Source organism: Delphinapterus leucas, chromosome 6 (assembly GCF_059928025.1).
Source record: "Delphinapterus leucas isolate spDelLeu-1000000601 "Yukka" chromosome 6, BTC_Dleu_Yukka2, whole genome shotgun sequence".
Lineage (NCBI taxonomy): Eukaryota > Metazoa > Chordata > Mammalia > Artiodactyla > Monodontidae > Delphinapterus > Delphinapterus leucas.
This window is the reverse complement of record NC_143134.1, coordinates 79,966,728-79,990,684: the sequence shown is the minus strand read 5'-3', so window position 1 is coordinate 79,990,684 and position 23,957 is coordinate 79,966,728. Positions and strand designations below refer to the sequence as shown.

The 23,957-nt window shown below is 39.2% G+C and overlaps 2 protein-coding genes across 2 annotated transcripts in view; one reads left to right on the top strand and one right to left on the bottom strand.

Moving 5' to 3' along the window:
- Positions 1-18,740, top strand: part of TRPM6 (transient receptor potential cation channel subfamily M member 6) — a 181,140-nt gene extending 162,400 nt beyond the window's left edge. The window contains exons 42-45 of the mRNA XM_022573494.2: positions 14,270-14,476; positions 15,563-15,635; positions 17,778-17,887; positions 18,201-18,740. The gene's annotated coding sequence lies outside the window, so the exon portion shown is untranslated. The remainder of the gene's footprint in view (positions 1-14,269; positions 14,477-15,562; positions 15,636-17,777; positions 17,888-18,200) is intronic.
- Positions 5,604-23,957, bottom strand: part of RORB (RAR related orphan receptor B) — a 183,146-nt gene continuing 164,792 nt past the window's right edge. Inside the window, exons 10-12 of the mRNA XM_089912634.1 lie at positions 23,509-23,619; positions 20,434-20,546; positions 5,604-10,042 (exon numbers count right to left, since the gene is read on the bottom strand). Of these exons, the coding sequence (XP_089768760.1) occupies positions 9,887-10,042; positions 20,434-20,546; positions 23,509-23,619 (380 nt within the window). The 3' untranslated portion in view covers positions 5,604-9,886. The remainder of the gene's footprint in view (positions 10,043-20,433; positions 20,547-23,508; positions 23,620-23,957) is intronic.

Here is a 23,957-nt window from a genome sequence, read left to right as displayed (position 1 = left end):
AAAAGATAAGAGAAGGAAGATTTTTGTCTCACCATTAAGAAATTAATAAAATAATTAACATTGTAAAAAAGAAAACAAAAAACACCAGAATGGGCTATGATGGGTGATAATGAGTTCAAGAGTAGAATTAAATAGAGAATAAGTGACCACCTGTATGAACACCGTGTAATTTTTTTTGTAGCTAGTGTAACAGTTGTCATAAAGTTTATCTTTTCTAGTTATTTGTATTAGTTTTCACCCTTTTGTATACCCATCTTTCTTGGACCTGGAGCATAGACTCTGTAAGGGCAGAGTCTATATCTGTCCCACTTCACAACTGTATTCCCAGTACATAGTGTCTGGCATATATTAGTGGAAATAAGTATCTGTTGATAAATGTTTGTTGCAGTATCTGATAGGAAATCAGATTAGAGATTTTCTTGGACTCCTTTCACATTTGTGTCAGGACTGCTAAGTGTTTCCCAACCTGGTTTCCCTTTCCCACGGGCACGCAAGTGGACTACATTTCCCATAACCTTTACTGTTATGTGGTTTTGTGGGATTAATTCCGACTCATGGAATGTGGGTAGGCCTGGCCCATCCAAACCTACTGTGTAATCCTGCAAGCTCTCTCTTGTTTCCCTCATCTCTGGCCACATGCAAAGTATCCAGTGACTAAGATGACATTTGGCCCACTGTTACGACTGCGGCAACAGGAACACATGGTCACAGATATAATGGGTTCCATCTCTTAAAAAGTAGTACCTTCTCTAAAATTTCTTACTTGTGCAGTGATATAGCTCAAGAATTAATCAGGTCTCCAGATCTCTTCTTTTTGACTGAGACTGTCATCTGATGTAACCAGACTGGGAGATTTGAGAGGGACACGGCAAGTCCAGGCTTTTTAGCCACTCAGGCTCCTTCTCTTATTGCTTTTGGTTAAATCTTTGGAGAAAGGAAGGGAAAGAGCATTTTTCCAATGCCCTTTGCCAGTGGGCTACCATTTCCCCTCTCATTTCTTACGGTAAAAAGCATGTCTATATCTGGTGCCTCTGCTGGAGGATGATTTGCTCAAGGGCAAAACCAGTAAGATGACAGGGAATAGATAGTAGGGAAGCTAAAATTACAAAAGGAGAATGGACCCCAATACATAGTTGCCACATTTGTTGAATGCTTGCACTGTGCCATGCCCTACTCCACGAACTTGGGAGATTTAAGATATGTGAGGCATAGCCATCAAGAATTCTGTAGTCTCTTAGAATAATCTTTATTCAACCACTTAAGCTTAGCAAGTTCAAGTTTGGAAAACAGAAAACTTTTATAGTATGGTGGCTTGGTAATCTGAGGCACCTTCCTACCAAGATGGCATTAGAGGGTTTGCTTCACTTCTACCTCATCTTTATTTTGGTCAAGGAGCTGCTGCCACTGGAGTATGAGGCTAAACCCTGGCTACTCCTTTGATACCTGAAATGCCTCATGCACATGAGCCTAGTGTGAATTATGTGAACATGTTACCAGTTCTTACTCTTAAATAAAGAAGAGGATCTATGAATGAAACAAGGCTTTGTGCACAAAAAGGGCTTAATTTGTAATTTTGGTAGCACTATCAAAGGTTAATAATTGTCATCTTATATGGTTCAACCTAAATGTAAAAAATGGTAAATTTCATCTTGAGTTTCAGTGCTGCTTAAATCTAGGTTTCTGAAAAAAGTTTAGATGATTTTATAGTAAAGAGTTCTATGACCTTTTGGTGACAATTGACATGAGCCTGGGATAGGTTGTGTTGATGTACTTGATGTCTCTGGTCACTTGAAGACCATCTTAGAGACCAAGGGACACAAGTGGTGCTCTAACAGAAACATCAGTGCAGTTCTGTTTCAGGTCCACAGGGGATCTGGATGTTTTGAGCTGAGAAGTTGCTTGAAATGTATGTACTGCAAGGGTTTCTACTGGTTCCAAAGACTAAAGTTGGGAGAGACTCTACAGAAAGCTTTCTGATGCTCATCCTGTCATATGGGCCAGTGGTTTTAGTTTTAAAATCATTAAATCTTGCTTTAAACTACTTTTCTTAGAACATCTCAGCTCTAGGGACCCCAACCTGCAACAACTACCAAGCACCTGAAAAATTGCCATCACCTCTTAGAACTTTTTTTAAAAACATCACTGTGAGTGTGTGATTATCTTCAGTTGCTTCTGACTACAGCTCAAATAAGACTCAGACCATTCATATGTTGGTGAGCATTGATTTTGGTGTTGGAGCAGCTTGGTGATGATTTGTTTTAAAAAAAGTCAGATCTAGAGACTTAATCATGAATTATTATCTGAAAACTTTCATGTATTTCAAACCTGCTGTAACTTACTTCAACAGCAGAGGAGTTGCTTATGATTCTGCTAGCAGGGGCTTTGTTTTGTGAAAGTTCTAGGAAAGGAGGGCTATTAGCTTTATTTTACTTATTATCTTTGAGAGTGTTGCTCTCATTTTAATTGCAACTTGGTAAGCTCTTTGGCTAGAATGAAGCCTGGGTCTTTTCTCAGTGAGCATTTCTAACTCAGGCCAAGTCCATGAGGACACAAGAATTTCCAGAAAAAAATTACCCAGTATTTACTAGAAAAAGGGCAACTCTGTAAGTTGGAACCCACGGAATAATGTTTTCAAAGCCAAATCTATCTTCTTCACAGCCTCCTTGTTTCCTGTGTAAGAAAAAGAAAACGAGGCAAGACTTTTTCTTTTCCTTCTTTTAATTTTGTTCAGCATTAAAGGAGGGAACTTCATAAACATTGATTGTCATTTACAGAAAACATTCAGAAATCATGTGTGCATTATCAGGGAATGCTAACAGTATTCAACTAATAATTTACAGGACATAAAATAAGGACAAAAACCTATTACATTCTAAAGTAATATAAAACTCTGTTTTTAATTGTTAGGGAGTGCTGTTTTATTCTAGCATATTTATAATAAAAAAACTCAATGCTTACTTCCTAAATGACTCAGGCTGCAGTTTTACTCACGTACACAGAAATTAGGCCTTACATGTTAAACAAGGAGAGAGAGATCAGAAAATTGTAGATTTTAAAACTATATATGTCACTGGGTTTATTTGTAGTTTGCCTTTTGCCTCTATAGGCCAATAATAATACATGTAATAATGTAATTAAGCTCCAGAAAAATCAAAGACTATAGGAGGCATTATTCCTTTAAAAAAGAATAATTATTATGCTTTTTAGAGTGCATACTTTTATTTTACATACGTCTGGCAATGCACTTGGTGCGCGTTGCCAGCAATGACGTGCATGCTAGTAAGAGACACAAGCTGCACATTCAAGGTGCAGTAGTGGTTGGTAGGTACAGCTAAGCCCCAAACAGCACATGGTTTCAACGCTGGAGGATGCAGCGCTGCTCTCCACTTTACACGCATAAGCTGGAGCTAAGGTAAAAACATTAAATCTCTGAATGTTGGAAGTATATGAAAATCATTTCTCTCAACCCTAAAAGCAAGGAATTATTGTCAGGGATTTCAAAAATACTGGAAAGTCTCATTTAAATCTAGATATCTTTTTTTTAAATTATAAATCGGTCATCATAAAATACTAGCCTTTTAAACTCGTATTTGGGATGCAGGAAAAGCATCAGGTTCATCAGACTTGCTCCTGCCTGTGTTGTTACAGCTCATGACACCTTCAATTCTCCTCCCTCTCAGTCTCTTCCCAACCCTCCCCCAGGTTCTTGACAACATTTATTTGGTAAAGGTCAGTTATGGCTTCAGCGAATGAGTGGTCTGACCTTGGGGTTATTAATACGAAATAAATGTGTACAAAAATGTTTTGTTCATCAGAAAGCAGAGTTTGTTTTCCTTAAGCTATTCCATGCAGAAAGGATATGGACTAAGCCATTTGCTACGAGGAAAGAGGACTTAGGCAACGTTTTTTTTTAATCTTTCCTTTTTCATGTTGTCTAGTTCGGATAGAGTTTGCAGGTCTTAGGCCATTCTTTGGAGCAGACTTAATTGACAGCCCTGTCCCTTTCTCAGCTGTCTTATAAAAAGAAGTGTACACTTAACACCAATGACCAGTCAAGATGCTTAAACTGTTACAACCAGTTTCTGAGAAGTACGTAACACGCAGAAAGGAAGCAAGTACATATTCGCTCTTTGTTGGTTTTTCCCCCTCTAAAAAAATCGTTACAAAGTCTTATGCTTAAACAGAGACATAGAAAAATCAGTGTATTCACTGTCTCTTGTTATTTACAGAAAAAATTACAGAGACAGCATACATTGTATTAGACCTTCCACAAGCATATATTAAAAGTAATTACATTTGAAAAAATATTTTTATTTTTCCTCTACATTTCTACAATACATACTCAGTTTTCTATAGGTGTAGTTTTCATTCCTGTGTGTGTGTGTTAATCAGATGAAGCAGACAGTACTGTGCTTGGAGATGGGATCTGGAGCTTCTCAGACATACCTAGTGTGTGTCTGCATCTGGTCGTGACCCAGGCGGGCAAATGCCCTCCAGCCGCTGCCCAAAGAGCATGGTTTAATAGAAGGATCATGCTGCCCAGCAGGGATGCACATTCCCTGGCTTCCCTCAGCTGGGCTTATTCAATGCCGGTAAACTTGTGCTTTATTTTTGGCCATAAGAACAATCACTGAGCTGCTCTGTCTGATCCACTGGAGGTTGTGCTTACAGTCATGCAGGAGGCAAAGATTACTATGGCCGGTTCACTTTGGAGGAATTTCAGCAGCTTGGGAAAAAAGTGCACCAACAGACAACCCCCATCCACTGCAAAGGGGTCCATGGTCCCGCACTTCATAACAATGGAGGACTATGCTATTGTGATTATTGAATGAATTCTTTAGCTACAACCAAGGGAAAAGTAAGAACTCGTAGATAATGAAGCCACACATCTAAAGAAACACACTGAGACTCAAAAGCATAAAAACTGTGCATTGGACTTTCAGAAGAAAAGTGGCAAGAAATCTGACCACCTGGCTCTATGAAGCTGGGAGTTTGGGCAAAACGGAAGTGTCTTTTATAAGCCATCATTAAATTATTTTCATTTTTAGACTGTTTGCCATTTTTAAAGCTGACCTCTTACTATATATTCTAGCAGTGATAGTCAAATATGAAAACGAAATTGAGAATCAGAAAAGCAAGATCTCCTGACCCCTAACCCCCGACTGATATCATCCAGAGTTGTATCTGGACAGACTTGCTCCAGCCAAACAGGCCCCTAGACTGGATTTTGCTTTAAACCAGGGGTTGCAAATCGTGGACCGCCTTCTGCCCAGAGACATATTTGTTTGGTCTGCACTAAGCTCTGAATCAACTGACATTTACAACTCAAGAGACTGCATAAGATTTAGAAACTTTAGCAATACTTCAGCTTTAACTGACTGTTGGATGCCCCTTTTCATTGGGGCATTTCCTTGCTAGCTTGCCACCGGTCTGCTAGTGGCAAGCTCATTTGCATCAACTCCCTGGCCCTTTTAGACTTTGGAATTTTTAACCTTTGCTTTAAATGAACATGTACCTCTGGTGTCCTGAGACACTCCCCTACTACCAACCCCAAATGGTTGTCAACTCTTGTCTAAAGATCCACGTGGTTTCCCATATCAGGTTGCTGCTTGCACTAGTAGTTGGGAACAGAAAATCAAATACCACTTCACCTAAAGCAGATGGTGAGCCTTTCTCTCTGTTTAGAGGGACTTTGTACAAAGTTTGACTACAGATGCACACTTCAAAGTTATTGCTGTTCTCTTGAATGGTGGTTCTGTCTGGGCACAGACATCCTTGCCTGAATTTCCTGTCAATCGTCGTAACCCACTGGAAACTAAAGTTTACAGAGAAAAAAGAATCGTGAAAAAGTTATTTCTTCTAATTTCCAATAGCAGTAGAATTCTTCCTTGCTTCTATAATAAATGGAAACAAAGAACATGGAACAAAACTGACATCATTTGCAGCTGACTGATGTTTTTGAAAAAAGCTGTTAAGTTGCGTCCTTGGGACACAAGAATTGCTTTTGCAGTCAAGTCTGGTACCCATGGGACTGTAGAAAGTGAGCCTGAGTTGACTATCCATGTGCGAGGTTTCCTCCAAGCAGTTGAGCTTGACTGCTATGAAGTTATGTGTTGAACAGGCAGCTACGATAGGAAATGAACTGATGCCTCCCTGGCACCTACTGTTAATATCCAGAGTCTCTTAGATTCTATCAAAGAAGTCTACCCAAGAGACCACTATATTCTCTGTTTTCACCTACTCAGTGGTCCTTTAGTCCAGAGCCCTGAAGACACTATTAAAACAAGGGAAATCCAGAAAGGGTATGTTTGTCGAATACATCTCCACCCTCAGCTTTCAGTCTTTGGGGATAAAAGAGCTGCAGAAAAAGGAATACAAAGAGGACCTCAGTCATGGAGAGTTGGGGCAGATGTGAGATGTTAAGCCAGATGTGGAATCCCTTATTCTCCTATATTGCCTCCAAAATTTGCCTTTCTTTTTACAGACCACAGGTCACCTCCGTTGTCAGGTTCATCGAATGCTACTGAGATGGCTTGCTCAGGACTTGTATAGGAAGCTTGGGTTCTCTGGGAGATACATATTCCTATAGATGGGGAAGCTGGATCATTTGGCTCTCAGCAGATTTTAGAAAATGAGACTAAATTATTCCTACTCATGAGCAACTTTTCAGCAAGTCCAAATAGTGAAAGTAAATTCAGCTTACAACATGAAGTTACTGCTCGTTGGTCTGAAAGCCTTGTCAGAGAGGTTCTCTCACTGGCATATTTAATTTATGCCATTTACATTTTGTTGTCATTTTCCTGTTTTTTTTTTTTTCCTTCCTTCTTGGTGTACTTTTTTTTTCTTCTTTTTTTTTTTTTTTTTAAAAAAACAAAACATCCCTGAGTGAATACAGTGCAACATCTGCATCGAGCAGTGATTGTCATTTACGAAGTTTGAAGTGAAAAGTACAGATCCTGGGTCCTTTCTTCCAGTGCACATTTTATCATGAATGTGTTGCAACCGCTCATGAGTCTTCATGGGGCAGGGACAAAGACTGCGTGTGGTAAAGAAAGTTGTTCTTAACTGAAATTTCAAAATACCTCGAGATGCAGTCACAGGAGATGTTCAAAGGGCAGCTTTTAAAGGTGCTTTGTTACCACTGAAAACATGACTTGGCTCTCTTTCAAGGGACAGATTTGGCAACTGTGGCGAAAAATGGAAATCTCTTTTCTCAACTGAACGGGGCTGAGTGTGTACTGGTTTCCACTATTTTGTTCTGGTTCAGTTGCTAGCTGTTTCCTGTCCCCTAGCTTCAAAAGGTTCATGCCGTCCCAGTGAAATGCTTGCACTAGTGGAAACGACACAAATTCAAATCCAGTACCTCCTGAGGCAAATGTGGGGAACAATCTTTTTCCTATATCACCCATGGGACAGGGGAGGAGAAATTCTCAGCCACTTCATCAATTGAGCCAATTTAAATCCTCTAAGGTAAACTGGAGGAAACAAATGGTTCCCTTTGCAACTGAGCAGGAATTACAGGCTGACAATTGGAAACACTAAGCCAACAGAACAATGAAAACAAAGTTTGACATAAGTTCAAAGCTCAAAGGGAAACACCAAGTAGACACATTAAGCATCGCCTATCACAAGCCAATCATAAAACATACATTGCATTTGGAAACGGTTTGGTTTAATTGAGTGCCTTCCATTACCCTGTTTTCCTAGCAATCAGTAAAGTAATCTTTCCATTAGAAGGAAATATGACTCTTGGAATTAATTCTTTATACAAAGAGCTAGCAGGAGTGACATTTACACCAAAAAGAATTGAGTCCCTGTAGCAGCATAATAAGCAGTCTACAGCTGTCTTCTTAGACACTGAAGGTAATTTGGTTCAATGTAGTTAAATTAATTGAATATAACGGTAGTTGAGAAAGAGATTCATTATTTTAAAGCCTTTCTGTTTTTCCCTATTGGTTAGGAATTCATCAATCATGATGTGAAGACTCTGTTTTCTAAAAGCAAAGACTAACACTACTGTTTGATCATCAGTTTGCAGTTCTGTGGCATCATGGAGATGGCTCTCAACCATCTAACTTCAGGAAAGCATAAGAGATAAAAAAAAAAAAAAAATCAAAGTTTCCACTGATGGAAACTTCACAAAGCAGGTGTGCATTTGTGTGTGTGTGTGTTGGACAAGGAGAAAAGGGCAGGTCTTCATGAGTTGATGGCCAGGCTACACTTATAGGAGATCATAATTTTCATTGTCTTATACACTAAGCTCTTCTCTAGCTCCCTTTTAAAAAATCTTATTTTGGATCAAATGAGACCAAAGGCATAAGGCCTCCAGAACACAGGCAGAACAAACTCCCTGGAATTTATGCTTTTCTGGTGATCGCTTTGATTGGTCAGCAAGTGGAGAAGTGAGGAAGTACTAGGAAATCCAAATTGTCTAATCGTGATCTCATCTCTTGCATTCTGTACTTTTAAAAGTTGCTAAAAAAATAATCCCCGGCTAGATGGATGATGCAATTTCAAACAGCACAGGAAACAGTTTTGGCTTTGAGGTGTATTAGTTCTGTAGAATAACCCAGATCTTTTATTCTAATCTATCAAGGTTTTGCTATATTTTTATAATACAGCATTTTGGAGTTGAAAAAATTAGAGACCCCAGACTAGAGGGACGTAGAAAGTCCTGCCTCCCCCTTTATTGCTGCATTTTCTAACAAACTTATTCAAGAGGATGAACATAAAGAACTACTTCTTTACTTTGTATATTCTCTTTCTTCCTCTTCTTTGAAAAAAAAAAATGGTTAGAGAGAAAACTGTTTACATGAAATGGCATTAGGACCCTGGGCTCTGACCTACTCTTTTCCTCTAATTTTATTAGCAAAAATTGCTGGTGGTCATAATCTACAGACTGTATTTCTCTGTTAAAGATACAAAAAGCACCAAAATGAAGGTTCTTTCACAACTTGAAATCCAAAGAAAAAAAAACTGTTTTATGTGTCCTGGTGGAAATATCTATTGTTTGGTCAAAAAAGCCCTGGACTCCACAATGTTATCTGTGGCCTAATTCTTAAAACAGGAAAATGGCTCCAAATACTTATTTTTTTTTCCAATATGTACCATCTTGACAAGGCTTTGATGTCATTGATCGAAACAGAGTTTTTATACAGAGGTCATGCATTATATTTATTCCTTTGTAGACATTTCTGAATTGGTACCATTCTGCTATTAACTATAGATGAAAACTCTGGCTGGGAAAACAAAATCCTGATTGTCTAACATAAAGGTAACATATAACACAAGGTAAATAACATAATAGTGCCTGACTGAACCTCCTTTGCTAGTAGGTATGGTATTTTAAGCCACAGTGCATGTGCATGTATAAGTAATAGTCATATATAATATTCTCAGATATTATATACTCATTACATACATGCACAGTGCTTTCCAAGACAGCTACAAATTTATACATGCATCAACTATCTAAAAACATAGAAATCGTTAAGCCTATTAAGTGGAATTTTCTTAAATTATATTTGAACAATCAACAGGAAAAGTAATCATGTAAAGTACTGCTCTGTTCTCGTATATATCTACAATAAAATTCTATAAACAGTTGTCTCCCCAAACATACCTGAATAAAATTAAAAAAAAGATAACACCCAGTGTCCTATATTTGTATATTTATGGTCATTTCAAAAACAAACAAACAAATAAAAGAGCCCCACTCAGGTGCATATTTACATTCTTCAAACTGTAGCGGTGAAAAATAATTGTATTAAGTGCAGGACATTCCTAATGTTGCAGTAGTGACATTTTCCTTAAGTCTTCATGAACACATTGCTTTTGTCTTAATGGTGCTGCATTCCATGACTATGAGACAGTTCGCTCGTCACCTTCACTTGCAGACGGTGGCACAGTCAGGATTAAAGAGCTCCTTGTATAACGGAGGAAAGAGTGTATTCACTATGTCTGGATGCGATTGCTTAAATACCTGCAGTTTCTCCCCGTGCAAGTTGCAAACTGCCGTGATGGTTGGTATCTTGGCTATTAACTGCAGAGTGGAGAGACAGGGAAGGAGACAAAGGGGGAAGCTCATTAGTGCTCTGTCTCCTGAATCAGTGTCCTTCCTGGCCTCAGATGAAGGGAACTGGCTTTGGAAAAAGATGTTCAAAAAGAAAGAAGGCTCACTTTCAGCTTCTCCTTTAGAACAAAACAAAACAAAACACCTCCCTCCCTGACTCTCTAACGAGAAAATAAAGAGAAGGAAAGAAAGCAGGACCAAGCTTCCTAATTCACTGTTCTTATATAAAGTAGGTATGGGAGGTAGTTTAGTTTAATCGTTAGGAGGGGTGCTCTCTCGGCAGGCTGACTGAGTCGGAATCCTGGTTCTAAAATAGCTAAATGGCCGTGTGGCTGTGCCATCCTCTATGTCTCAGTTTTCTCATTTGTAAAATGGGCTTACTCATAGCACGTACTTCATTGCGTTGTTGTGTAAACTGAGTGAGGAAATTTGTATGAAAGTGTTAAGAATACTGTAGGCATGAAATACAATTGTTAGCTAATATTATTATCTATCATTTCCCATAGATTTTTTATGATGTGAATATCAGAATTTTTAGTTTTGGAAGGTGACAGTGTTAGGAAGGTGTAACCTAAATCATATGAGGTGTAATTCACAACGATGTGGACGGCTTTTCTGTCAAGGTCACTAGCTTGCCGGTAGCTCTCTAATCCTTTCCCACCGTAATGAGTAAAATGAAACCTATATTTAATCAAGGGAGAATTTGGGAAGTCACTGGCACTCAGCTTCCTTAAGGAGGTGTTTCAAAAACTCATGGGAGAATATCCACTTATAATTGTTAGGTTTTGATATATAAGTATCATGTAGAATGTAATTTTTTGAGTTTAAATACCCAGAAGACAGTGTTTTAATAATTTAAAATATCCACAGTTTGTTAAGTGCTATTAGGTCTTAGGTTCTGAACAATTCTAGCTTTTGACACACTTATAATTTTGGAACACTTAGAATCCATCATTTAGTGTCAAAATTGCTTAAAACCAAATGTCACTGTGATCAAATTACTGTGGGAATAAGAAATGTTCTCATATAGATAATACTTTTACAAACGATAAGCTTGATAGTTCATACAGCTGACCAAGGGTACACTTGAAAGTGATGATAAAATTAAGTAAAACCCATCTAATCACCAATTAGGCTCACTGCGCTCCCTACCCTATTCAATAATAAGAAACCATTTCAGCCTTTGAAGTAAAGGAGGAAATAGATAATTAGTTACTTTGTGGCTTTTCAAAATCAGAAATGTCCACTCTTTTATTAACTTTCCTTTTAACAACTAATGACTATATAACCACACTATAAGCAACTTCAAAAATAGCATAAGGATTAGACTTGTTGACATATTCTTTAAAGGGATCTAGAACACATAAGTCTGGGGTTCAGACTTTCTAGTTCCACTGCTATTTAATGATAGGGATAGAAATGAAAACAAAATCATGAAATCTTTATAGAATGGATGTTAAATTTTAGACTGAGAATCAAGACTTTCTCTCCAACATTATGAGGTATTTAAACTGGTAGCAGACACTTCTACTAGACACCAGAATTCACAAAACAGTACTGTTGTTGCTTATAAACTATGGGAGAAGACAGATGAATAAAGTGACCACGCAGTCGAAAGCAGACCGAAAAACTGGTGACTGCCATGGAGGAATGATGCTAGGGCAAGTGGTAGATAATAGAATGCTCTGACTGCTTCAAGGCAGGCACTTCTGAGAAAGGACCATTTCAGCTGGGCTCTGAAGGGAGAGGGAGAGCTAACTAGACGCTGGGGCTGGGGGTACATAATATGTTCCAGGATCATCGGTGCTGTTAGAACTGAAGGAAGTTCATTGTCGCTGGAGCCGTGGGTGAGCATGTTCAAGGATAAAGCTGGGGAGGCTGCTTGGTCAGATTATGCTAGGTCTCATAGTCTCTGCTAAGGTCTTTCGTAGGGTTTTGAGAAAAATTATCAGAATCCCATTCTGAAAGATTCTCTTTGAGTCCAGGGTGGAAAGCCGTGTCTTTTCTATATTTTCATAGGTAAAGAGTGTACAAGTGTCCACTTTAACTAGAGTCCCTTGGGAAATTACTCAAGCTTTCTTAACCAGCTGGTTCGCACAGAAGGAGACTGCAACAATCTCGGAACACTTCTTGCACATTACAGTTCTCCCTGAAATAGCTACTGAGTGCAGAGACTTTGAAAGCGTCCTGTAATCATTGGCAGTTGAACTGATGGTGTGTGGAGCCTAAAACACCCAGACGCAGCTCTGTAATGCTTGTCAGTCTTTGGAGTGCACAGAACTATTGGAGTGCTTCCTAAAAATGCAGATTACGGGATCCCCTCCTAGGGATTCTGTTTCACGAAATCTAGGTGTGGGGCTCAGATTTCATGTTGGAAACAAATATCCTGAGGATGCGGGTGCACTGGGTCCATAGAACAGACTTTGAGAAACACTGTTTAAGAGGTTCGAATCTCATAAATTTACAACTGTTTTTCAAAGTAAATTCTTTGACAAGTAAATTCTTTATCATATTAGAAATAGTCCCGGTAACGGGGTGTCAAGTTAGCTTCTTTTCAGGAGGCCGATAAAAAAGTTATCATAGGCTTCCCCGGTGGCGCAGTGGTTGAAAGTCCGCCTGCTGATGCAGGGGACACGGGTTCGTGCCCCGGTCTGGGAAGATCCCACATGCCGCAGAGCGGCTGGGCCCGTGAGCCATGGTCGCTGAGCCTGCGCGTATCATATCAAGAGAGGGAAGGTTTCATTTGCTTGGTTCTGTTAGTTTGGTGAGAGACAAATAATGAAATTTCCTGAGTTCCCTATGAGACACAAATACTATATAAAGAGAATTAGTCTAGTGATAAAAATATGGGCTTTCAAGCCTGTCTGGGTCTGACTCCCAGACTTGCTATTTACAGCTGTGTGATCTTGGGCAAGTCACTTAACCTCTCAGCTTCCTTATCTGTCATATGTCAATTATGATAGTCCCTATCTCAGAGGGTTGTTGTAAGGGTTAAATGAGTCAACACTATCTATGGAGTGCCTGGCCCATCCTGGCAATATCTGTGTTAGATGTCATGTGTCATTCCCACATAATGCTTCCCTCAAGGAGAGAAACAGTCAAGGTCCTGCTTGTTCAGCCAAATAACATGGAGGGCAAGAAACCAGCTTAGCCGCTAACCAAGCACCCAAAATTGAGTCTCTGTGTATTGTGGGTTAATGCATGGGGAAAATCAGCCATTTACTTTTATTGAAATGAAAAGCAACATCATTATCGATTTTCATTTTCTTGTAACAATTAAAGTAAGTTGCTCATTTAGTAAACTGTGATTCATAAAGTAGAATTCTATGTATTACAATTCTTAAAGCAGTTTTCTGCTCCTTTAGAGAATGGGTGGTCGAAAAATTAAATGTATGAGGATGGCCAAAATCATTCCATAGTTCATTTATTGGAAATATTTAACCACGGGTTTGGTTTGGGAAAGTAAATATGGACTCCTGCTTCTTTCCTTCCCAAAACTAGGTTTAAGGAAGTCTGGTTCAGGATCTAGTTCCCTCTTTTAGGGGATTTCAGTCCTGTCCCTGTTGCTCATCTGTAGAATGGGTTGAATGGTGACAAATGCTTTTTCTTATAGAGCATTGGGACCACTTGAGCAAAGAACACCGGAAAAGACAGAAGAGCTTCGCCAACCTCTGTGCTCTCAGGAGGGGCTGATTTCAAGGCATCCAATTAGCTGTGGGAATAGAAGTGCTGACAGGGGCATCCAGCACTCTGGAGGCACCATGGGCCAGGAGGCCATGAGGAAGCAGCAGCAGCACTTGTCAGAGCCCAGAAGGGCCTCTTGGAGGAAGCATCAGGCAGTCACTTACTGCTCGTTAATGTTATGTACTGCAGGTGGAGGACCCCCAAGTCAAAGGGAGCTCACCTCAGCAGCAGTTAATGGCTCAACAACTTTTTAAACAGCTGGGGTGGCGATCCAGAAGCACTTGGAGATGGAGTGGGTAGTCGATTTCAAATCATCATGAAATTTCTTCATGTTTAAATAATCTCCATAGCAGGAGTAGACAGACGGTCTATAAAAAGGCATTTTCACACTCATCTCTCTCTTATGATAAGCATTTCTTGCAAGAAGGAAGCTTTAGCTTATACCTACAGGGGTCTTACAAGACTAAAAAGCAGCTGTTGGAGAAGAGATAATAATCCTATGCTTCTTTCCAGAGGGTGGTTTTATGAGAAAATCCACAGTTTTATAGCTGGTACATTTGATGTTGGAAGAATGGAACATGCAGAGGTGAAAACTAAGGATTGTGTTCATGTGGGCTTCCAGGCCATCAAGATGCCCTCCAACCTGAAGCAGGAAGTGAACAATGGCTTGATCAAAGTGGAAGAAACTTCAGAAGCACTGATAAAGACAGGACACATTAAGTGAGGTTACATACATCTATTTCTCTTGTCCACTCACTTCTTTGTTTGTTTTTGGCTGTGCGGCATGCGGGATTTTAGCTCCCCAACCAGGGGTCGAACCCGTGACCCCTGCAGTGGACGCACAGAGTCCTAACCACTGGACCGCCAGGAAATTCCCCACTCACTTCTTTTTTGGGTTTTTGTTCAGCTAAACCTAGACACTTGGCCTAGATTTCTAATACTGAATTGGAGATATCTGTTCAGGTCACAGCCCTCTCTCACCATCTTTACTCCATGCTGGCATCCACGCTGTATGGCATGTTTTCTCAGGGAATGGCTGACTAAAGTGGAAGTGGACATTTGGTTTAACTGGGGTTGGAATTTGGAATCAGACGGGGAGCCAGCAAGTTACTTTCTAAATGTAGCATAAACTATGAGTGACCTAAGGAGCTAAGAGCTACCCATATTTCAGGGAAGCAGAGAAAACTGGTGTTCAGAGAGGGAGAAGAATAAAGTAGATACATAAAGAGAGATAAACTTGTGAGATGGAGAATTCTGAAGGCTTCCTAATTCCTTGTCCTAGTGTTTCCTGAATGGGGGCTGAATTTTTTACCTTAGATGAGATTTCTCTCCATTAGTTTATTTTATTATTTTCTTTTTGCTTTACCTGGTGTGAGTTGGTTCCTGTTATGTGTAACCCAAGAGTCCTAACTAATACATCGACTTGCAACTTGATGAGTGAGGAGAAACATCAAAACCTCTCTTCTTATTATAGACCATTAGTCCGATGGACAACCCTTGAAATTTCTGGGTGTTGGACCTGTAGTGTATGCCAGCAAACTATAAATGGCTAAAATGGATTGCAATAATCTGGTCTCTCACAGGAATCCCGCAAGGAAACCGCTTGCTAAAGGGCCAAGACCATGTGTTATTTGCCTTTCCCTTCTTTGCATCTGGCATACAGTACATACTCAATATACATGTAGGTTGAAGTAGAAAACTATTCCATGAGAAAGCTATGTTTCTTGAGTATCGATTTGGAATTTAAACACTTGGATGATCTATTGAACCGCTTTTTATGATTTTGACTCTTGCATTATTTTCCAGTGTATATACCATGTGAGGAAACCTGAGCAGGGCTCCGGGAGTGCCAAGTTTTACATGGGCAGTGGTTACACGGGTATGTTAACTTTGTGATGATTCACTGAACTAAACACGATTTAAGAACTTCCAGCATGTATGTTATACTTTAAGAAAGTATAGAAAATTTAAATATAAAACAAATTCCTAACCAAATATGAAGGGGAACAAGGAGGCTCAGACCACATGGCCACATCATCTGAACTAGGACCCCTTAAGTCCTGACTGGACAGACTGTGTTGTTTAAGATTAAACTGATGAATCCCTAGGCCCACCTACTAGGAATTCTAATGTGACACCTAGTGTCCTGAACGAAGAATAAGCAGGCTTCAGGCATAAACATCCCATCATTAATCATGACACAGTCTCTTTAGATTTCAGTGAGCAAACAATGAAAATCAATGTAAATGACCCTTGGCAGTTTTCACTAATCTCTCAATCAGTGCTTGTGCTCCATAGACCCTATCTATGAGTCAACATGGCTGTTTTTTTTTTTTTTTTCCTAAATCTGTATCTTAATAGCACTAGTAAACTGAGAGTGACCAGGAGTGATTTCTTTCAGGTAATATTTCAATTATTAACGTGTAAAATAGGCCTGTGTAAGCCTTCCCTCTTCTAAGCTTTTTTTTTTTTTTTGGCGTTATGCGGGCCCCTCACTGCTGCGGCCCCTCCCGTTGCGGAGCACAGGCTCCGGACGCGCCAGGCTCAGCGGCCACGGCTCACGGGCCCAGCTGCTCCGCGGCATGTGGGATCTTCCCGGACCGGGGCACAAACCCATGTGCCCTGCATCGGCAGGCGGACTCTCAACCACTGTGCCACCAGGGAAGCCCCCTCTTCTAAGCTTTTATTTAGTAACCTGGTACTGTTACAGTAGAAAGACAAATTCCCCTTGTTGATGATGCAGTTTTGTTATTGTTATGCTAGAAATGGAAAGCCTGATGGGAATGCTGACCCCTGGATGCAGGCTTTATAAACAGTGTATGCTTCACAGCTTTGGGATTGGAATATCACCCTAAATTCAATTACCATAGAACTAATTGAATCTGCAAGACTTGTAGAAATCCGTCTATTTATTCACTTAGAGTAGCGGCAGAACATCTAAAGAGTCCTTAAAACTGTTGCACGGGACAGAGCAATAGAAGGCAGAATACATCAGAAGGAACCTTTGTTTTTCTCTTTTAGAGTCAAAGAATATTATACTGAAGGGAACTTAACGACCAGCCAGTCCCACCCTCCTCATTTCAGAGACAAGAAAACTGAAGCCCAGAAAACAGATGGGCTGCCTCCCCCAGTCATATGGCTTAAAAATATATATGTATACATGCATATACATATACACATACATTCTATACATATTACATGTATATGTATTTTTTTCCACGAGCTTTAGTGAAAGTGACCAGTGTGACCTCATTTCCTCACTTCTCAAATCCAGGATCCAGCCAAATGTAACTATTATTCATAGCCTGCGTATACTTTATACTTTCTTACGTCTATATCATTGCCCCCATCTCTTGGAATGTCATACTCCACCTCCCTAAACCCCTAACTTCCATCTTTTGAAATAGTTATCATTCATCAGTTGATTAGCTCAAATATACCCATTTCTTGGATAAACATTTCCCTGCCGAAACAAAATTTCTTCTGTCCACAGCAACTACAACAGCACTTACATACTATCTGTGATGAACCATGCAGCTTGCTTATAGTTGATCTCATTTAGTCCTTAAAATAACCATGTGACATTGATACTATCTTTAATCACATTTTACAAATGAGGAAACTGAGGCACAGAGAGGTTAAGTCCCTTGTCCAAGGTGACTAAGCAGCCAGTGGTTCTGATGGTTTATTATAAATATGCTACATGTTATTATTATGGTCATGAGGAGAGGAAAATAGACTCTTTAATAGGGTTTGTTTTTTTTTTTTTTACCCCAAACAAACAAACAAACTGATTAACATATAGGGGTTGAGACCTTCCTTCTAGTTAATGGATAAGAATTCCTGAATTTCAAATCTTCCCTAGGTCCAGGTTTGGTCAAAAGTATAAGGCATTGCTATTTGAACTTTAATTTCAGGAAGTGGGCATGCAGAAAGTGTATGGGAGACAGTTTTTTTAGGATGAAATCTAATGACTATGTCTGAACCCTGCACCTCACCTAAGTCTGCTCCACCTGTTCAGGGTGAAACTGGTCGGTGGCATAAACAGTCTTTGCACACTGCACAGAAGGCAGATCTACCCCACCTACTGGGGATGTAACCTGAACCGCTGGACTTGAATACAACAGTTGGGTATGTGCACATTTTTCTAGAGATAAGTTTCATGATGTTTGCCAGATTCCCCAGAGGGGTCACTGTTTTAGAGGTGTTGTGGAGGCAGAAGAGCTCCATGACTATGAAGGAAAAGAAGAAATTTCTGAAAAGATGAGAAGAATCTGTGGGAGGGTAGAATAGTTTTTCTTAGGTTTAAATAAAGCTATTTATTCCTTCTGGGGAGTGTGGGTTTGATGAGAGGGTGTCCCTATATGTCAATGGCACCACTGTCCTTAAAGTATTAAAGCAGTCAGAACTCAGGAGACTTGTCTCACCCTCTTCCCTTCCCCAGGACACGACAGTTGAATCTGAGACTTAGACAAATGGAGTGACTTATGCAAAACCACACGGTCCAGAGCTGGGATAAATGAGAATCCAGTTCTCATTCCTTTTCATGGTCCCTCCACATTAGTTCACAGAACATCCTATCAAAATGATGACTGTTACAGCGAAGGGTCCCCACAAAAACTCAATATCCACACTTGATCAGTGGAAGCAATGCTTTGTCATCTGGCTCCAGTGAATTTTATGTAAGAAATAATCCTCTCTAATGCTTTCTCTGATTCCCAGCTTTGCAACATTCTCTTTCTATAAGAAAAGAATTGAATGGATGTTAACTAGACTTACTGTGGTGTTCATTTCACAATATATACAAATATTGAATCATTATGCTGTACACCTAAGGCTAATATAATGTTGTATGTTAATTATACTTAAAAAAACCTTAAAATAATTGTATACTTTTCCCACTAAGGATGGAGAAAAGAGAGTTAAGCTGACTTCACTTGGTGTTTTATTTTTTTTCTTGCTATTAAATATCTTTCATCTTCAATTTCTCTGTCTCCTTTTACCCCAAATACCTCAGACCACCACCAGGATACCAGGTGGTAGAAAATGGTATAAGCATGAGGGTTGCTCTCTTGGGAAGTAATAATCACCATGTCACAGTGTGTTTGTTAGACTTTATGCAGTGGAAATATTTCATTTGAACCTACACACCTCTATAGCAGTAAGAAATTATGATCTTCATCTTAGAGATGATGAAACCACGGTTTTCTGACAAGAAGATGATCCCCTTAAGCAGAATAGCAACAACTTTTGTCTAACTCTGGGTTTTATTAAGTTCTTAATTTTAGGGTGGTAAATATGGGGACCAAAGTCTTTGGGATATCCCAAATGCAGGAAACATCCTCCCTGCCCACATTTAACTAACCAGATGTATTTATGCGTATATGCTATGGAGCCATTACAGAGACAGATGCGTATATCCACATTACTGTCTTTTCTGCCCAGTGTATCTGAAGTTCTGCTTGTATGTAGAAGTTTTGCTCTTACCTGGGAGAAAACTGAGGTGTGAAGAGCAGGAGATTTGTCCTTGCCCACATGATAAGTGAAAAGTTGCACCAAAAAGAACTATCACTCTACAGTGTAGAAATGTTCTTCCTAGTGATGTGTTAATTTTAACAAAATGTTACCATAATGAAGCAGCATATTTAACTCATGGAGGTTTTTTATAGCAGTACTCTGTATGTGCAAAGTAAAATCTGATAGTATCTCTAACAGAGTCTTCCCCCCTTTTTTAAAATAAAGAACTTCAAGAGCAGAGTGGGAGGGTTTTAATGATAAAAATATAAAGAGTAGGATTCCTATCATCTTTAACTAAGGGTAGGCTCCATTTCCTAGTTGTTTAACCTCTAAAAAAATTCCAATTCTTAAGAAATTTAAGATACTTTAGAATCTAAAATAACACTGAATATCATTAGAAAATTCCTTTATCCTCTTCTGATCATTTTACTTTGGTAAACAACTTTTCTCAGTATTCTTCTTAAAGATCACTATTTTTAATTAAGTTGAATCACAAAATGGATAGCATGGTACATGCATTTTGCCCCTGAGATACTTCATTTTGAAAGAATCCTAGAGTAGAGTTGAAGAGATTAGAGTTGAAGGGAAATTTACAAGACATCAGTCTAATCTTTGATTCTGGGTAGGACTGTCATTTACAACATACCTGAAAGGAAACCAGGCAGTATCTATAAGAATACGGCCAATGATTAGGGACCTCACTCCTTCACACAGTGGTCTACCCTCTGTTCCCCAATTCTCATCACTTTATAGTTCTTCCTCATTTTGAATAAAAATCTACCCATTCTTTTGCCTGGACCTGACTCCCAAGTGACACAAAGTCTCCTCTTTCTTCATATATGATTTTTGAGGACTTGTTTCCTTGCTTCAGGCTTTTGTTCTTCCAAACAAAAGATTTGTCTTTGATTTGTCCTTTGATTTGTCTTCCTCTACCTGTGGTTCAGATCCATCAGTATCGTCCTTCCCTACGAAAGTCATTGTCCTTTCAATCTATTATAATTTCCCAGTCTCCCTTTTAAAATGTGCGCCTCAAAATTTATGCAACCTTTGGTAATCTTCAGAAATTGCTGCTGCTGAGAAATGTCCCCTGCTTTATGTGACTAGGCCTCGCCTCTTCAGCTCACCGGGCTCTTTCAGTGACATTGGGTCTGAGGACCTACCTTTGCCAAGGTCTCATCATCCAGGTGATTCTTCTGAATCACATGTTGAAGTGCAAAATAAATTTTTTCCTGAAGCTTCTGGACCTTCCTTGGTTCTATCAGCCAGGCTCGGTCTGACAAAGGGAAAGAATGGGTAAGGAGCGGACAGAACGTAAGCTTTGTTGTATTTCACCTACATACATATAAGTGCTGAGTACCAGACCCATTTCAAATTAGTTCCAAATTGCTTCTGAAGACATGTCATTATTTTTCTAAAACAAATATTTTATAAGCAATTCTATGATGACAGTAATGTATAATACATTGACATACAGAATCAGGGTGGAGGTAAAGACACAATGGTTCAGAGAAACTCCATGTGTCTTATTGTCTGTGACAATTTACATCTCTTACTCTTTCTCTGGACATACGCTTAGATTTTCTTTCAAAGTTTACGTTAATGATTTGTGAAGAAATGAATTATAGAAGTGAAGAAAACCTATTGTAAAGGAGTGTTTTTGGAATTCAGAATCTCCCTTCCCTTTTATAAGCTAAGTTATAATTTATATAGCATCAACATGAATCAATTAAAAAATTTAATCCTGAATCCTCTTTTTCTATATTGAATTTAATAGATAGGATAATCCCTCCTTTCCTTTAGCCTTTCCCACTTTCCTTTCTTTTTTCTTTCCTCCCTCCCTCCCTCTCTTTTGTTCCCTGCTTCCGTCCTTCCTTTCTTCCTAGACGCTTTATACCATGGTGACAAAATTCAGCCCAGTGTCAACGCCTAAGGTTGAAACTTCAATGAAGAGACACCTAGAGTCTCCAAATTCTGAACAAATACTCATGGAAAAGAACTTGGACATGATCCTTCTGAACACAGTTCAGGTCAGGTGAGAAACTCGATTCTGTAATCCTAGACAGGGCCAGGACAAGTCTAGCCAACAGTTAAGCAAACCCTTACGTAAGTGAGCACAAAAGCCTTCAGTGACAATTGTCAATCAGAATACATTAAGTTCCCCTGCCTCTCCCTTCCCTAAACTATCTGGAGCTGAATAGACAGTAACTATTATGGCAAGAACTTGGGCGGAAGGGTGGGGTCTGGCATGCGATGGAGCCTACACAGGCTGGAATACTGTCTTTCCTCCCTTTTTGAATATGGCACTAGGCCAGGGTGGCAAACAAGGTATCTTGGAGTTGCAGAAGCCTCTGAGTGTGGGTCTGTGACCGGGGCTGGAAGATTCCCCACTGGGTAGAATAAGCTAAATAACATGCTTCCAAACTCCGTGGAGTTTGATGGCTTTAGCATTTCTTCCTAGAAAAAGGCTCATAGTTCAGCTGATTTCTAACTCATAAGCAGCAGGCTTGCCTTCCAACTGGGGCAGTTATCTTCATGGACTGTTTAGATTTGATATGCCATGTCTTAAATATTTGCTGCCGGGAATTTACTGACTTGTCACACGCGTACCTACGAGGACAGTGACTTTTGTAATGCTTCCTTTGATTAAGCAGGAACCAGAGTGAAACCAGCTCCCTCATCATGGACTCAAAGGCTTAGAACTGATCTTCACCTGAACTATAATCAATGGGAGCAATCAAATGCAATGAGAAAACGGTAGGAGGAAGATTATTTGGCAAGTGGTTGCTACCAGAAATAAATATTGCTTGTCACTTCTTCCATTTATCTTTGTGCTGCCAAGTCTGGGAAACTTTCTAGGGTTTAAAAAAAAAAAAAGAAAAGAAAAAGGAAAAAGCCTGGAGGAACAGCTTGATTTTAGACAGAGCCACAAAAGAAACTGTTAGTAATGATATGCCAGTTGATAACTAATTTCCATTTTTGATAAAGTAGTTAAATAAAAAACAGAAGCAGATTTTAAAAATCCCCATAAAATAAGTAAATAAAGCCTAACAGATACAAAGTGTAAAGGCCGTATTATGGGTAGACATAGCTAGAGCGACATGTCAACAGGGCCCATCACAGGGAAGATTAATTTCTTCCAGCCTCACTGAAAAATATGTTAGATATAAGAAAAGATCAAGTCTCTAGAGATAAACGGGTTATAGAAGGAATGAGTCTCTTGACCATAAAAATGACCAGGAATGTGTCTTTCTTTTCATAGAGAACTGTCAATAAAACTGCTATTCCTTGACCCCAAATCTAACTGAACAGATGACTGAATGAGCAACTCTGACTTTTCATTCTGGTTGAGCCATGCATTTATTAGGATTCCATACATTTTCAAGCCAGCATATACTTTTAAAAAGAATTTTAATGGCTATAGTGCTATTTGATCTATAAATGTCATACCATACCTTCCTTGAAAACTATTTGCTGTTTACTGCATTTCAGAGCTAGATGAGGTGTTTATTATTATGAAGCTCAACCCTCTTACTTTACAGGTGAGGAAACCGAGGCTCTGAGGGGTCAAGTGTTTAAGGTCACACACATACCTGGTGACAGAGCCTGTCCTAGAATGTCTACCACCACATCGGAGATTCTTCCTTTACCAGTCTTTAGTAAGAGCCATTTTTTTCCTCTGCTGTCCTTACCTCCTTTTAAAGCTTCTAATATTGCATAAAAAAAGAAGAGGCATTTGCGCCTGAAGTGAGAACGCCAACATTAATTTGGATAGAAAAACCGACGAAAGAGATATTTAAAGAGGAGAAAATGTATGTTTTACTTTTTTTTAGTCTCTATGCTGGCTTGTTCATTCAGGTATATTTCTACTAAGTCTCGCCTAACTGGACATTTTTGTCTATGTCCTTTATTCTTAAAATCAAAATAGAACTTAGTTATAACTCAGGCCACTATTTGTCTTCATTTATCTGTTAAGAAATGATCATGCTTTTCTGAATCTGGAGTCACCCTTACCACACATCCTACTCTTGCATTTGGGACAAAACTGATATTTAAATTAACCTGAGGCTACTTTTCTTTGAATTGTCCAAAAATATCACAAGCTTGCTAAAGAAAATATGGTTCTTTTAAAGTTTCTTCAGAGCACCTTGGCTTAGGTAGATGCAATTCATGTTAAAGATAGCAAAACAGTTTTTTTTTTTTTTTTTCTTAAAGGTAAGGACCTCAGACCTCCCTACCTGGAGATATCAGAACAGCAGATGAGAACAAAGCAATCTCTTCTTCAGTCAGCTGCAAGGAACACAAATTCTTTGCAAAGTCAAATGCTTCATTCACTAGGTCATCAGAACCTATAAAAGAAGGCAAATTAAATGAAAATACTTGAACAGAATGGGACAATAGTAAGAAAAGTCCCATGATCAAGAAGTTATTCAAGGATTTGCATACTAGGCACACAGAAAAAATATCTCTAAGTTCCTGACCATAACAAATGATTTAGTGGTAATTATAGAATGAGAAAATTGGGCAACATCTTGACCAGGTAATGAAAGTCAACATTACCAATGAGGGGCAGATAGAAATGGTTTGCACCCATTGTAATACCCAACTGGGAATATATAACCCCAATCTAATCTTGTAAGTTTGAAATTAGCTCCAACTAAAAAATTTTAAATTAGTGATTTGGGGA